Source organism: Cervus elaphus, chromosome 20, assembly GCF_910594005.1.
Source record: "Cervus elaphus chromosome 20, mCerEla1.1, whole genome shotgun sequence".
Taxonomy (NCBI): domain Eukaryota; kingdom Metazoa; phylum Chordata; class Mammalia; order Artiodactyla; family Cervidae; genus Cervus; species Cervus elaphus.
In genome coordinates, this window is record NC_057834.1 from 42,306,403 (window position 1) to 42,321,716 (window position 15,314).

Here is a 15,314-nt window from a genome sequence, read left to right on the forward strand (position 1 = left end):
TGGGGGAGCAAATGAGCCCACAGTCTTCAGGGTCTCTGAATGCCAAGAGTCAGGTCCACGTGCAGAGATGAGCATTTAGAGATCCAGAAATGTGTGAGCATACACACTCATGCAAACACGCATGGCCATGCCCACAAAGGCATAAACATTGTGGCCGGTACACAGATGTGCACAGGCACACACATACACAGCCACACAGACACAAATACACACTCCCGCAGGCACACGCATGAAAGTACACACGCAGGCAGCACACGGGTATACAGGAGCGAGAACCCGCCCAGATACACAAGAGCACATGCCCAGGCACCCACCCCACTAAAGGGAAACGTGCCCAGACACAGCGCACATCTGCACACGCTCAGGTTCCTTCACACACACACTTGCACTCTCACACAAACAGCTGCCCAGGCCATTTGAAAGTGCCCCAGCTGGCCAGCCGCTACCCGTCATTCCCTCCCAGCTGCGGCCCGGGCCCTCCCCCTGCCCCGCCCACCCCAATTGTTTGTATAAATCCCCGTCCCAGTGCCCCCTTCCCGCACAGCCAGCCAGCCTGGACACCCGCACACCCTTCTCTCTCTGCCCACTCCTGGCAGACCCCTCGGGAGCAAAGCGCACCGGCGAGCAGCATGGGTAAGGAGGGGGCTTCTGACCACCGCGCGCTGCCCGCCGCTGGCCCGCCCCCCACAGGAAGTGACCGAAAGCCTGGAGCGGGAGCTGGTTAGCGGAGGGGGCCGCCCGGCTCTGCTCCACCGTCGCCACCCCACCCGCACCCCTGCATTTCCCAGAACCAAAGTTCTGGAATCGTCCATCTGGGAAGGCAGAGGGACTTCTGGGAAGGGTGACCTTGGGCTCCCACCCAGCTCCCCAGCTGCAACCTGGGACCAGGGCGCCTTGCTGCAGCTGAGAAAATACGTACGGGTGAGGGCACTTAGGAGCAACTGTACCCTCTCTGACAGTTACCATGGGAGACTGACAGCCCTGATTCAGCCCTAGGCCAGCTTCTCACTGCAGGGACCAGGGAACCCGGCCTTCCGTGGCCAGGTCACTCTCTAGCTATCCTGCCCCACCAATCACTCCAGGAGGGAGATCAGAGAGTCCGCACACTCTCTTAAAACGGGGGGCGGGGGAGAAGGGGTGTTTCAGACTGTTTCAGTGCCTCCCACCTTCTCAGTCCTCCAAGTCTCCAAGCTTTCCTATTCCCCTATCCATGGACTTCTTGATGTCAGGCTGAGGAGGAGCCTAGGTCTGCTTGGGAGTATTGAGGTTCTTGCCTCTTGGGACCTCGCTCTTTCCTGTACTGGTGGAATGCCCAACAAGGCAGCCTGGCTTTGGAAGAACCCCTGGACTCATCTCAAACCCAAAGATATCAGAGATGATGCTTGAGATGCTTAAGATAGATGCTCCCCCAGAAAGAGGACTGATGCTCAGTGGAGTCTGAGTGGCTCACAGGACCTGACCCTGACTGAGAAAAATGCTGTGGGTGTTGGGGCATGGGGCACTTGGGCTCTGGGATGGGAGGATGGTGCTTAGGCGCGATACCTCCTTCACAACACACCTCCTTCATACCTTTACTTCTCTCTCAGTCTCTGGCTTTGCAGTTTTTGTATCTCTGTCTTGATGTCTTGGAGTTTTTTTGTTTTTTGTGGTTTTTTTTTTGGCTGCATGGCATCCTAGTTGCGGCATGAGGGATCTTTTAATTGCAGTGAGGATTCTCTAGTTGTGGTGCACAAGTTCCAGAGCTGTGGGTTTAGTAGCCCTACTGCCTGCAGAGTCTTAATTCCCCGACCAGGGATCGAACCCACATCCCCTGTGCTGCAAGGCGGATTCTTAACCAGTGGACCACCAGGGAAGTCCCTTGAGGTCTTGGAGTTTTGAACCTCCTTCCATTCTGTTTCTGGAAACCTCCTTCCCTTCCCCCTTACCTCCTGTGCCAAACCCTGACACAGCTTGGTTGCAGAGCTGATCAAGTATTAATTCCTTGGGGCTGGGCCTCACCTGTCCCATCCCGGCCCAGCCCTCTCTCTGGGCACCAGGCACTGCCTTGGATCTCTGGCACAGCCCTACCCATATTTATACAACATTTCTCACCTGAAAGTACTTCTAAATACTTTGTCTTGTTTGACTTTCACGGCCACTTAGAGAAGAAGGTGAGGTATTATTAGCCCTTTTAGTCAAAGGGGAGAAAATGGAGAGAGTAGATGTCAAACCTGGACCTTGAAACCGCACTCTGGACTCTACAGTGCTGTCACTGCCTTTCAGACTCCTAAGTCACGTGGCTGCTGCAAGTAGGGGACCTGGCTCCTTGGCTGGGGCCTGAGCCCAGGTACCAGTGGAGGTTGGACTCTGGAGCAGTGGCCAGGCTGGCCATGCTCCAGGCAGGGAGGCCATGTCAAGTCCTGTGAACTTCACTCCAGGGTTTCTTTCGGCCTACAGCTCCCTCTGTTTATTCCTCAGCCCTTCCTCCAGGTTAGGCCCCAAAACTTGATGCTTAATGCCTAAGTGGTAGTCCTCCTTGTCAGGGACTGACTTTGGTCGCCTAGATCCATGTGGCTTCTCTTGCCAGACTTCAGGGGACAAGGAGGGCCACTTCCTACAGCTCTAGTGGTTGGGCATCTGAACTCTCCAGGGTTGGTTTACAGATAAACCAAGTGGATGGGGCCCACCCAGGGGTAGAGACTGGTCTAAGGATCTTCAGCTGGTGTCAGTCCTGCAGCCTTGAACTTCAGCCCCCTATCCCTTCCCAGACTTTTGGTTATATAACCCTAGCGCTGGCTGGCAGCCTGAGGTCAGGACCCAGAGGGGAGGGAAGCAGGAAGTATCCCGGCTCCTGGCTTAGATTCCTTTCAAGTGAAATGAGATGAACAGGCGCCACCTGAGGGTTGCTTGTCAAGCACAACTAGGGTTTACTGGCTGCTCCCAGGCCAGTACACAGCCTCATGCTTGACTTCAACTCCTGTTTTATTTCTCATACAAGCCCGCTGTGGTATTCTTATTACCCTCTTTTTACAGATGATGTGAAAACTGAGGCCAAGGAGGTTAAGTGATGTGTCTAAGTTCCCATGGCCATTCAGTGACCAGCTGAGATGAGGACCCAAGTCAATGTCATAACCATTGCACCACACAGCCTCCCCTGCACTTCCCCTCCTCCTGCCTCCCCTGGGTCCTGCTTGAGGGTCTGTGCACCTTCAAGTTGTATCTCTGCAACTCTTCCCACCACTCCCACACACTCAGGAGGATCTGGAGGGGACCTGGGACTGTGCCTCTGCCTTGGCCAGTGGCGGGATGGGAGGGCTGGGGGTTGCAGCATGCAAGGAAGGAGCCTTCGCCCTCCAGAGTGTGGTCCAGCCAACAAGCCCCATTGTTTCCACAGCGACCAAATGTGGGAAGTGCGGACCTGGCTACCCTTCCCCTCTGGAGGCCATGAAAGGTACGTGTGAGAAGGTTGAGATCCAGCATCCCCAGGAGTGGGCAAGCCAGTACCGGTTACTGACCCTGTTGCTGGCACACCCTGCCCTGGTCTGGCCCTCCTCCCCAGCCCATCACCCCCACTGCCTGCTTTCTACCCTCCAGGACCCAGGGAGGAGCTTGTCTACCTGCCCTGCATTTACCGGAACACAGGCACCGAAGCCCCGGATTACCTGGCCACTGTGGATGTTAACCCCAAGTCTCCCCAGTATTCCCAGGTGAGGTGGGGCTTGGACACCAGAGGGCCCTGAGACCCCCCTCTAGGTTGCCCTGGCTCTGGTGGTTCAGGTCGTTCGTTGCACGAGAGTACCCCCACCCATGTGCAAGGTCAGTGCTGGGATCAGGGCTGTGCTTTGCTGCCAGCTGCAGCAGGTCCAGGGGGCCCCCTTTGGAAAAGCGCACAGAGGCATGGTCTGGATAAGCACCACACATACCCCCTCTCCTCTGCTAGGTCATCCACCGGCTGCCCATGCCCAACCTGAAGGACGAACTGCATCACTCAGGATGGAACACCTGCAGCAGCTGCTTCGGGGACAGCACCAAGTCGCGCACCAAGCTGGTGCTACCCAGTCTCATTTCCTCCCGAGTCTATGTGGTGGATGTGGCCACCGAGCCCCGCGCTCCAAAGCTGCACAAGGCACGTCCTCTGCCCTAGCCAGCTCTGAGCCCCTAATGGGCTCAGCGCCTGGGGCAGCCTGTGGGCAGGAAAGCCGCCCCTACAGCAGCGGCCTCGGGCACCTGCGCAGGGTCAGGCTCAGCAGCAGGGAGCGGGGCTGGACTTTGGAGGAGAGTTACCAGGTGTGCTGGGTTATCGTCACCCAGGGGCACCACAAGGGAGGAAGGAGGCTCTTGTTTTTCACTCTGAGCTGAAGGAGCCATTTCTTCACCAGTGAGTTAGTGAGCCCAGGGTTTCCCTTAGGCGGAGCCTCTGATCCCTCCTTTCAACACTTTGCTGAGTGCCCTCTTTGTGCCAGGCACTCACTGCTGGCTGCTGGTGATACAGAGTTGACACTGGCATCTTCCCAGCCTGGGAGGAGCTTATGGTCTCAAAGGGCTGTGAATGCCCTCAAGACTGGGGAGGAGCGGGGAGGAGGGAGGAGAGAAATTCCAGCTTTCAACCAGAGAGTTGTCAGTCTCTGACGCTGCTGCTGCTCTGCAGACTGAATCTTTGCCATATTCCTACAGGGAAAATTGTGTCCATGTTTGAAAGGAAAAGAGGGTGGGTCAGCAAATAGAAGCGTGGGAGGGGAGGAGTGAGGAGTGGAGACTCCTGGCCCTGTTAGTTTCTGACATCATTCCTTACCCCTCTCCAGGTCATTGAGCCCAAGGAGATCCATGCCAAGTGTGACCTGGGTTACCTCCACACCAGTCACTGTCTGGCCAGTGGGGAGGTGATGATCAGTGCCCTGGGAGACCCCAAGGGCAACAGCAAAGGTATTGTAGGCACACCTGTGAGGGAAGCGGATTCCAAACTACAGAAGGGATGGAATGACCTTCCAGGGAGAATCAGAGGGGGGGTCTCAACCAATATTTAAATGATAATCATGTAACTTTAGTCTTCCCAGGGGGCACTAGTGGTAAAGAACTTAGCTGCCAATGCAGGTTGATGTAAGAGATGTGGGTTTGATCCCTGGGCCGGGAAGATCCCCTGGAGGAGGGCAGGGCAACCCACTTCAGTATTCCTGCCTAGAGAACCCCATGTTTCTCTGGGAAAACCCCAAGAACCTCAGTTTCTGGACAGAGAAACCTGGTGGGCTGCAGTCCATAGGGTTGCACACAGTTAGTCAAAACTGAAACGACTTAGCACACATGTGTGTAACTTCAGTTGTTTCAATTATTTTTATGAGGCTGAGCCTTGAATGATGAATTCACTTACAAGTTCTGGTCTGCCATGGGGAATGTGAGAGAGTACAGACATGGCCTCAGAAAACAGATACATTTAATATCAGCCTTCCCGAACTCAAGAGCAAATCTCACAATCCTTGGGATCCTTACCTGTCACAGCTACTTGCTCACTTATGGTGTGGTCAATAGCTTTTACATGAAATGTCTACTATGTGCCAGACACGACCTATGAGATAGATGCTACTGTGATCCCTGTTTCACATGTCAGGAAACTGGGGCACAGACTGGTTAAGTCAGCAGCTATTAAGTGGCAGAGCTGGAACTCAAACCCGGCAGTATGGCCCCTGTTTATGTCCTAATCACCGTGCTGTACTGCTTCTCTGCCAGCCTCACCTGTTTCACCAGAGCTTTCCATCCAAGGGGCTTGGAGTGAACTATCAGTTAAGGTCATGGATGACCTTACTGATTACTGCATTAGACTGCAGTAGATTACTGCATTAGACTGCAGTAGATCAAGGTTACTGCATTAGACTCCATTTAACTGCTTTTTCCAGAAGATGGGTTGCATGACATTCCAAGATTTAAGAACACTTAGGAGTAGACATCTATTTACATTTGCAAAGAAATGTCGAGGTGTCACAACCTACTCAGCTAGGGAAAGACACCGTGGGCACTCATGTCGAATTACAAATAAATAGCATTTTCTCTGTCTAAAAAAATGTAGTGAGCAGAATGGAGGTTAGACTCCGGCAGGAATCCTACACTGAAAGTAGGAGGCTGGGCGGAGGAAGCATCGGGCACGGAGTCCCAAAAGATCCTGGCACAAGGGAGGAAAAAGGAACCCTGTGGTCTGGGAGAGGGATGAACTGATGAGATCCAGGACACCGAACAAGTCCCCACCTTTCACCCAGCCTTCTGGGTGGGACCCTTTGGACAGGTGGCCAAATCCAGCTCCTGAATCTAAGGACCTGGTAAACCCAGCGGGAGGAGGGGCACCAGGCGATGGGCTCAGAGCCTCTCGGACAGGCCTGGGGTGAGGGCTGGATGCGGGGCCCGTCTCCACCACCTCTACCTACCGCTTGACTTTCCTCACTGCTCAGGGGGTTTTGTGCTCCTGGATGGAGAGACATTTGAGGTGAAGGGGACGTGGGAGCGGCCTGGAGGTGCTGCGCCTATGGGCTATGACTTCTGGTACCAACCTCGACACAATGTCATGATCAGTACTGAATGGGCAGCTCCCAATGTCTTACGAGATGGCTTCAACCCTGCTGATGTAGAGGCAGGTGAGAATCCCCCGTATACCCGTGGGCTGGCTGGAGCTTGCTCACATGAACCCCTGCTTTCTATTCCAAACACCCACTCTCCAGCCATCTTATTTCCCTCATGTGGATCCTGGAACCTTGGGGTGATGGAATAGGATGTGCTGAGTGTTCTGACTTGCTCAAACATCCTTCTGATCCCTCCAACCCATCTTTCATCCTTCTACCCTGGGCTGGGCCCCAGCCTTGGCCCAGGCTCTCCTGCCCTGATCCTGATTCCATCTTCCGACCATGTCTCCACCCCAGGGCTGTATGGGCAATGCTTACACGTGTGGGACTGGCAGCGCCATGAGAGGGTGCAGACCCTGACTCTGCAGGACGGTCTCATCCCCCTGGAGATCCGCTTCCTACACAACCCGGCCGCTGACCAGGGCTTCGTGGGCTGTGCCCTTGGCTCCAACATCCAGCGCTTCTACAAGAACCAGGTGATGTGAGCTCTGGCCCTCTCCTCCCAGCAGTCCTGTCAACTCTCTGCCAGCTTCCGTACTGTGTCACTCCCTTCTCCCTCAGGGTGACCCAGGTCTCCTCCTCCTCTGGCTCCACCAACCCAGACTTCCCAGGAACTAAAAATAAGGCCACCTGCCCTGCCTCTCTTCTCTGTCCTAGGCTAATTTCTCCCTAAGCCCCAACTGGCTGTATTTATTTATTCATTCATTCATTCAAAAAATATTTAGTGAGTCAGGCACTGTGCTAGGGCTTTCCAGGTGGCGCTCATGGTAAAGAACCCACCTACTAATGTAGGTAGATGTAAAGAGATGTGGGTTTTATCCCTGGCTTGAGAAGAACCCCTGGAGCAGGGCACAGCAACCTACTCCAGTATTCTTGCCAGGAGAACCCCATGGACAGAGGAACCTGGTGGACTGAGGTCCATAGGGTCGCAAAGAGTCGGACACAACTTAAGCAACTTAGCACTTACACACACACTGTGCTAAGCGCTGGGAATACAAGGGGAAAGCAGACATGATCCCTGCCTTAGGAGGGTCTGCGTGGGAGTTAGACCCTAGTGGCAAGAAGACCCTGTACCTACTCTCTCTCTGCAGACAGTATACTCTGGGGAGACCTAGACCTGACACCCATCACCCAACTCTGACAGGCTCCCCTCTCTGCCTCTTAACTCCAATGCAGGGAGGGACTTGGTCAGTGGAGAAGGTGATCCAGGTGCCCCCCAAGAAAGTGAAGGGCTGGATACTGCCTGAAATGCCAAGTGAGTGCTCGGGGAGCATGGGAATTGGAATGTTGATTCCTGGGTTGGGGAACAGGAGTCCCTAAAGCCTCTGGACCCCACCCCCTACCCCCAGGCCTGATCACTGACATCCTGCTGTCCCTGGACGACCGCTTTCTCTACTTCAGCAACTGGCTGCACGGGGACCTGAGACAGTACGACATCTCTGACCCCAAGAGGCCCCGCCTTGCGGGACAGGTGGGGTCCCAGCAGGATGGAGAGGGAGGGAGGGAGGAAGTAGACGTCTAGACATGAGGCGGAGGGTACAAAGTACCTGGCGGATGATAAAGAAGGTGCAGGAAAAGCAGAGATGGGGGCTGAGGGATGTTCGGGCCAGAACCACAGGGAATCGTGGTTGCACGTGGGGAACATGAGCAAGTGAGGTGCTCTTCCTGGAATGTCCTCACCGCCCACCACTGTCTTCCTTTCTGCTCTGCTCCTCCCCATCCAGATCTTCCTCGGGGGCAGCATTGTTAAGGGAGGCCCTGTGCAGGTCTTGGAGGACCAGGAGCTAAAATGCCAGCCAGAGCCCCTGGTGGTCAAGGTGAGGCTGTCTCCCCGACAGATCAAGGGCCCCTCAGATCCCTGCTGGAGAGGTATAGGGGAGAGGGCTGGGCCGCAGCTGAATACCTCTCAGGGTTTGAGTGGTGCCCACTGGTTCCCACGATCTGTATATGACCCTGGGGTCTGACCCCTGGTTTTCCCAAGGGGAAGCGAGTGGCTGGAGGCCCTCAGATGATCCAGCTCAGCTTGGATGGGACACGTCTCTATGTCACCACGTCGCTGTACAGTGCCTGGGACAAGCAGTTTTACCCTGATCTTATCAGGTAAGGAGACAACCTGGGCTCCCCTCCCAGCCCTCCTCTCCCAGAGGGGTTGGGCTTCCTGAAGACTCCTCAGCTCTGCTTGCAGACTCTGCTCCCTCCTCAGGAAGCCCTCCTCCCTCCCCCAACTCTTACCTAATTTTGATGGAAGGAAAGGTGGCCCCCTCTGACCTCTTTCTTCTCCTGCCCTGTTTCCTCCAGGGAAGGCTCTGTGATGCTGCAGATCGACGTAGACACAGTCAGGGGAGGGCTGAAGCTGAACCCCAACTTCCTGGTGGATTTTGGGAAGGAGCCCCTTGGCCCAGCCCTGGCTCATGAGCTCCGCTACCCTGGGGGCGACTGCAGCTCTGACATCTGGCTCTGAAGCAGCCCCCCAGCCCCCAACTCCAGCTCCTAGCTGCATTCCACATTTTGGACCCTCCATTCTGCGAGACCTGGCTTCACTCTGCTTTCTCAGCCTCCGACCCTTAGCAGCTTCTCCTTTTAAAGCCAAACCCAGGCTGTTGACATGTAGTGATCCATGTCTCCATCTGCCTGCCACGGCTGCAAGCCGCTCACTGTGCTGTTTTTACATGAGCTGTTGGAAATGATTTTTCTAAGAAATAAACGGGTGAACCTCTTCCTGAGATCACCTTGTCTCTGGGGGCACTGGGCCTATGGGTCCTCCTCTGCCGACCCTTTGTATCTTGCAGGAAAGTCCTGAAGAGGACCAAGGGGCGGGGTAGTTATGATGACTAGTTCATGCCGATGATTCCGGTATGACGCTAATGGTGCCAAAATCTCACTTCTGTGGCCAGACAGAACCTGAAGATTTTGAAGGTGGTTGTCACAAGGAGAGCTGGCAGGCTATCAACCAGTGTTCCTAAACTATTATTATTTTTTTTAATCTTTTAAATTTTTAAAAAAACATTTATGTATTTGGCTGTGCAGGCTGTTAATTGTGGCATGTAGGATCTACTTCCCTGAAAAGGGACCAAACCTGGGCCCCCTGCACTGGGAATGTAGAATCTTAGCCACTGGACCACCAGGGAAGTTGCTAATTTGTGCTTTCTTTTAATGACCCACCCATCTCATCCACCACCCCCAGGAGGACGTAACCTGCCCTCTCACACACAGGAGATCCCCTAGAGCCCTGACATAGATGTGCTGTCAGTTCCCAATGCTGCTGACAAGACTGAGAGAACACACCGGTCCGGGGAGGTTAGGTTTGTCACCTCCTATCTGGAAGACAGGAACAAGATGGGGCAGGAAGGCTGGGACATCAAGGTAACCAACCCAGCAGACCAGGCCCCAGCACTCTTCCCCCCTTGCCTGGACGGTGTTTTAGAACTTTGCCCAAATCAGAGATGTCTCCTTTCTCTGCATTAAGTCATTAGTTGTTTGTAAGAGGAATGCAGTGGAAGTTTCAGGAATCTAAGAGGCAGCAGCCAAGCAGTAATTCCATTGACTCCTTCACTGTCTACCCAAGACAGTACCAAGCAACATGCAGGTATTAATCCACCTTCTTTTCAGTCTTCCACAAAGATGTCTTTATTCTAAATACTGGAACAGTCTGAGACCCCCAAGATGGCCAGGCTGCCCCTCTTTCCCTTTGAGGTCATTACAGTTTTGTTTCATTTTGACCATGCCGCGCAGCATGTGGGATCTTAGTTCCCCAATGATTGGAGGCACTGAGTCTTAACCCCTGGACCATCAGGGAAATTCCCTCTCCTTGACGTCTTTAAACATGCTCCTTGAAACATCTACCTCAACTTGAGTGCTGATTCCCTCTCACTGCCTTACCTGCCATCTGGGCTAGACTGTCACATCCCTGGGAAAACCTCCTTCCCTAATGGCTCCAGTTTAGTGACATCCTAGCTTTACCTCTGGTGGCTCAGTGGGAAAGAATCCACCTGCCAATGCAGGAGACACGAGTTCAGTCCTTGGGTCGGGAAGATCCTCTGGAGGAAGAAATGGCAACCTACTCCAGTATCCTTGCCTGGGAAATCCCATGGACAGAGGGGCCTGGCGGGCTACAGTCCATGGTAGTCACAAAAGAGTCATGCAAGACTTAGCGACTAAACAATAACAACAACAAACACTTCATCTCAGCTCGAATATATGCCACATTATACTGAGAATTCCTGCCTATTCTCAGCATCCAGCTTCTGCCTTAATGAACAAGTGACTGTAAAGGATGATTAAGTTTCAGGGAGCCTTGGGATTTACTGGGCCTTAACAGAGTTCAAAGAGGAGCCTGCCAGGCTATAGTCCATGGGGCCTCAAAGAGTCAGACATGACTGAGCAACTTAGCATGTAGCACGTAACAGAAGTCTCAGGCTTCCCAGCTGGTGCTGGTGGTAAAGAACCTGCCTGCCAATGTAGGAGATACAAGAGACATTCAATCCCTGAGTTGGGAAGAGATGGGCATGGCAACCCACTCCAGTATTCTTGCCTGGAGAATCCCATGGACAGAGGAGACTGGTGGGCTATAGTTCATGGGGTTGCAAAGAGTCAGACATGATGGAAGCAACTTAGCACTCAAACCCAGACAACACAAGTCTCTCCTAGGTTTCTACCCTGTCCTTTTCGATAACCAAACTTCTTCAGAAAAAACTTGCCTTGGGGTAAGCAAATAGTTGATGAGGAAAGGTCCCTTACAAAATCCTTTACAAAATGTCAGCTGGTAGGCAGGAACATGTGGTCCTGGTGAGTTACAACCTAGCACCCCAAGGCGGTTAGGCCCCAGGTGTCCTGACCTGTGGGAAGGGGTAGCCATCAGCTCCCCCAATGCATGACAGCCTTTAGGGGCTGGATTCCATGTCCCATCAGTCCCTGGGACATCAAATGCTGCCCCTAAATTGATGCCCCCAACCCCAAGGCCTCCCAACTCCCAGGCAAAAATAAAATTAAGAAAACAACCAACCAAATAACAGCAACAAAGAATTTTAGCTGGTAAATTCAGAAGGAGTGATAGAATCTGGATGTACCAATGTGTAACCTAATGACAACTGGATCCAGGCAATAATCATCAGTGACTGCTAAAACCATTCAATGAAAGACTGAAATGGGGTTTCATAATGGCTAGATCAGATGATGAAACCTGACTACATCATTCAATCTTTATATCACAAAAAGAGTACCTCCTAACCTGATGCAGTAGGGAGTACACAGCACCACGCATAAAGTATTCTTGCCAAAAAGTCAAAATTAAACTAATCAAGACTGAAGAGCTCGTGGTCAGTTTACAGGAAATACAGGAGACAGAGGAACATGTTTTAAAAGGTTAAAAACAGGACTTCCATGGTGGTCCAGTGGTTAAGAATCCGCTTGCCAATGCAGGGGACATGGGCATGATCCCTGGTCTGGGAAGATCCCGCATTCTGTCAGGCAGTTAAGCCTGCACTCTGGAGTTGGTGAGCCCCAACTACTGAGCCTTCTTGCCTACAGCCCGTGCTCTGCAACAAGAGAGGCCACTGCAATGAGAAGGATTGCCCCTGGAGAAAGCTTGCACAGTAACAATAACTCAGGGCTGCCAAAAGTAAATAAATAAATACAAATAAATAAATAACTTTTAAATAATAAAAGGTTATTGCACAATAAAGGTGCAATTATAAAAATGGGGAATGTGGGAAATTCTATAGAGCAAACAACCAGTTTCCTCAACAAATAAACTAAGAGAATATAGATTAGAAAGATTTAAGAAACATCAACCAAAACCAAATGTAATGCAATGTGTGGACCTTGCTGTTATTGTGTTGAACATATCACAGAAAAATACATTTTCTTTCAGAAAATTGGAAAAATTTGGACACCCAGTGGATATTTGATGATAATAACAGATTATTTTTTAGGCGTGATTATGGCATTAGGACTGTGTTAAACAGAGTCCTTATTTTTAGTCATACTGAAGTATTTACATAAATCCTTAATTATTTGATATATATATAACAGCTATAATGATACAATGAATATCTATATTAAATAATCTAGAGTGAGTGAGTTGTAGAGTGGAGGAGGTCTAGATAAAACAAGATTGGCCAGATGTTGATAATTCTTAAAGCAGGATGATGGGTATGTGTGTATGGGGGTTATAGTTTTCCTTCCTTTTTTCTATATTTGAAATTTTTTTCATAATAAAAACTTTATTTTTTTAAAGAAACCTCTTCACCTGCATCCTAATCCTGGCCTCATCTCACTATTTCTGCCCCTACATCACTGGAACAGACACTCCAAATACAAGAGAGGCCCTCCTGTCACCAGCAACGTGTGACCCAGTCTCCCCTAATCCCTGATATATCCACCATGACAAGACTTCCCTCTGTTGTCTTCATGAGGATTCCACCCCATGGCCCACCACTGGGCTACTGAGCAATAGCAAAGCTGAGCTTGCTACATGAAAACTCTGGTATATCACACTGGGATCTCCTGCCAGCACCATGGTCAGCTCCACAAGTTGGCCTAGGAAACCATCTGGAAGGTTCTGGAGAGTTTGCTAAGCCCAGGGACACCCTTCCGCCCTGAGAAAACCCGTAGCTTCAGTCTACCATGATGAAAGATGTGAGAGTACTGGAAAGTGTCCACCCCACTGCCATTCCATTAAGCATGATCAGCCCTCCCACACACTGTGGTTGGCTCCCTAAAGGCACCTTCAGGCAACTGCACTCATCTCAGAGACTAATGAGGATAATCCTCCTTCTTGCATCTTCCATGTGTTTGATTGCCTGGCTCCATGCTCTAAATATCTGCTCTTGGCCATTCTCCAGCATGCTGTTAGGAGTCCCTTCCCTACCTTACTGGTTTTGATGCTTAGCAGGCTTTCTGCTCTAAACACTACCTGGCAGACGAATATGTACAATATTTTGTAAGGTTTAAAAAGTAAGTTGCAGAGATTTCCTGGTGTTCCAGTGGCTGAGACTCTGCGCTCCCCATGCAGGGGACCCAGGTTCAATTCCTGGTTGGGGAAATAGATCCCACGTATCGCAATTAAGAGTTCACATGCCGAAATGAAGATTGAAGATCCCGCGTGCCACAACTGAGATCTGGCTCAACCAAATAAAAAAAAATAAGTATTATTTTTAAAGTTAAGTTGCAGGTAGGTGTGTGCGTGTGTATATACTTTACATATATATAGTAAAATTCCCACTTTTAAGAAGAAATTCAACAAAAACTTCCATTTAGGTAGACTTGTGTTTGTAAGGACAGGGTAATGGATGTGGGATGATACTTAGCAGAACATGTTACCTCAGAGGAGTGAAGGTTTTGTAATGAAACTTGACAAGATGTTTCTAAAACGAATATAGAAATTTTAGTGCACTGTTCCAGGTATCTATTGCTGTGTAACAAATGACCTCCAAAACTTAGTGGATTAATATTTTTACTCACAAACCTGGAATTTAGAAAGGGCTCTATGGGAACAGCCTGTTTCTGTTCCACTCTGTGTCAATGGGAGCAAATTAAAGGCTAGAGGCTAGAGCCATTTGATGGCTCACTCACTCACATGTCTGATGGCTGATGTTGGGTGTCACCTGGGACCCCAGCTGGGGCTGTGACCTACACAGGGCCTTTCCATGGCTGCGTGGCTTCCTCACAACATGGTGGCTGGTTTCCAAGGGCATGTCCCAAGAGACAGGAAAGAAGAAACTCTATTACCTGTTCTAACCCAGACTTGGAAGTCATACAGTGTCACTTCCACCACATGCATTTATTGAGACACTCACAAAGGCTAAATTAAGGGGACAAGAAACAAATTCCACCTCTTGATGAGAGAGTGGCAAGGTTCTGGAATAGCATGTGGAACCAGAAATGTTATTGTGCCCATACTTGAAAAATATAATCTTCCCTAGGTAGGAATAATTTTTTTCAGTTAACAAAACTAATAATGGAAAACTTTCAGCATTAGACATCAAAACATACTGTTGCTGTTGTTGTTAAGTCACTAAGTCATGTCTGACTCTTTTTCAACCCCATGGATTATATAGCCCGTCAGGTTCCTCTGCCCATGGGGTTTTTCCAGACAAGAATACTAAAGTGGGTTGCCATTTCCTTCTCCAGGGGAGGGGGCTTCCCTGGTGGCTCAGACAGTAAAGAATCTGCCTGCAATGCAGGAGACCCAGGTTAGATCCCTGGGTCAGAAAGATCCCCTGGAGGAGAACCCAGGCTTCTCTTCATTCTTGCATCTCCTCATTCCCACTCCAGCATTCTTGCCTGGAGAATTCCATGGAAAGAGGAGGCTGGCGGGCTACAGTCCATGGAGTCACACAAAGAGTCACACATGACTCAGCAACTAACACTTTCACTTTCTCCAGGTGATCCTCCCAACCCAGGGATGAAACACATGTCTTTTGCATCTCCTGCACTGGCAGGTGAATTCTTTACCACTGAGTTACCAGGGAGGTCCCTAAACATACTATGTAATTACATTAATTAAAATAGAGTGTTATGGGTAGACTAATAGACAAACAGAATCAACAGAAGAGAAAAAGGCCCAGAAATAGGCCCAACTGTAAAAGGGAACTTAGCATAGGATAAAAGTATAAGATAACATTATAAAAGTAAGTAACTATAATAAGAAGGAAATGATAAATATTTTGAAATGACTGGCCATCCATTTGGGAAACAAACACATTAAATTAGATCCTATGGAAGACATTATTG

At 50.7% G+C, this 15,314-nt stretch overlaps 1 protein-coding gene across 1 annotated transcript; it reads left to right on the top strand.

Annotated features, from left to right (window-relative positions):
• The first annotated feature begins 498 nt into the window (after positions 1 to 498).
• Positions 499 to 9,299, top strand: SELENBP1 (selenium binding protein 1). Its single transcript, XM_043877409.1, has 12 exons — positions 499 to 633; positions 3,374 to 3,430; positions 3,574 to 3,686; positions 3,920 to 4,105; positions 4,782 to 4,902; positions 6,414 to 6,596; positions 6,879 to 7,057; positions 7,758 to 7,836; positions 7,931 to 8,052; positions 8,306 to 8,398; positions 8,563 to 8,681; positions 8,880 to 9,299. The coding sequence occupies exons 1-12, from the start codon at positions 630 to 632 to the stop codon at positions 9,040 to 9,042; spliced, it is 1,419 nt and encodes a 472-aa protein (XP_043733344.1). The 5' UTR covers positions 499 to 629; the 3' UTR covers positions 9,043 to 9,299.
• Positions 9,300 to 15,314: the final 6,015 nt, after the last annotated feature.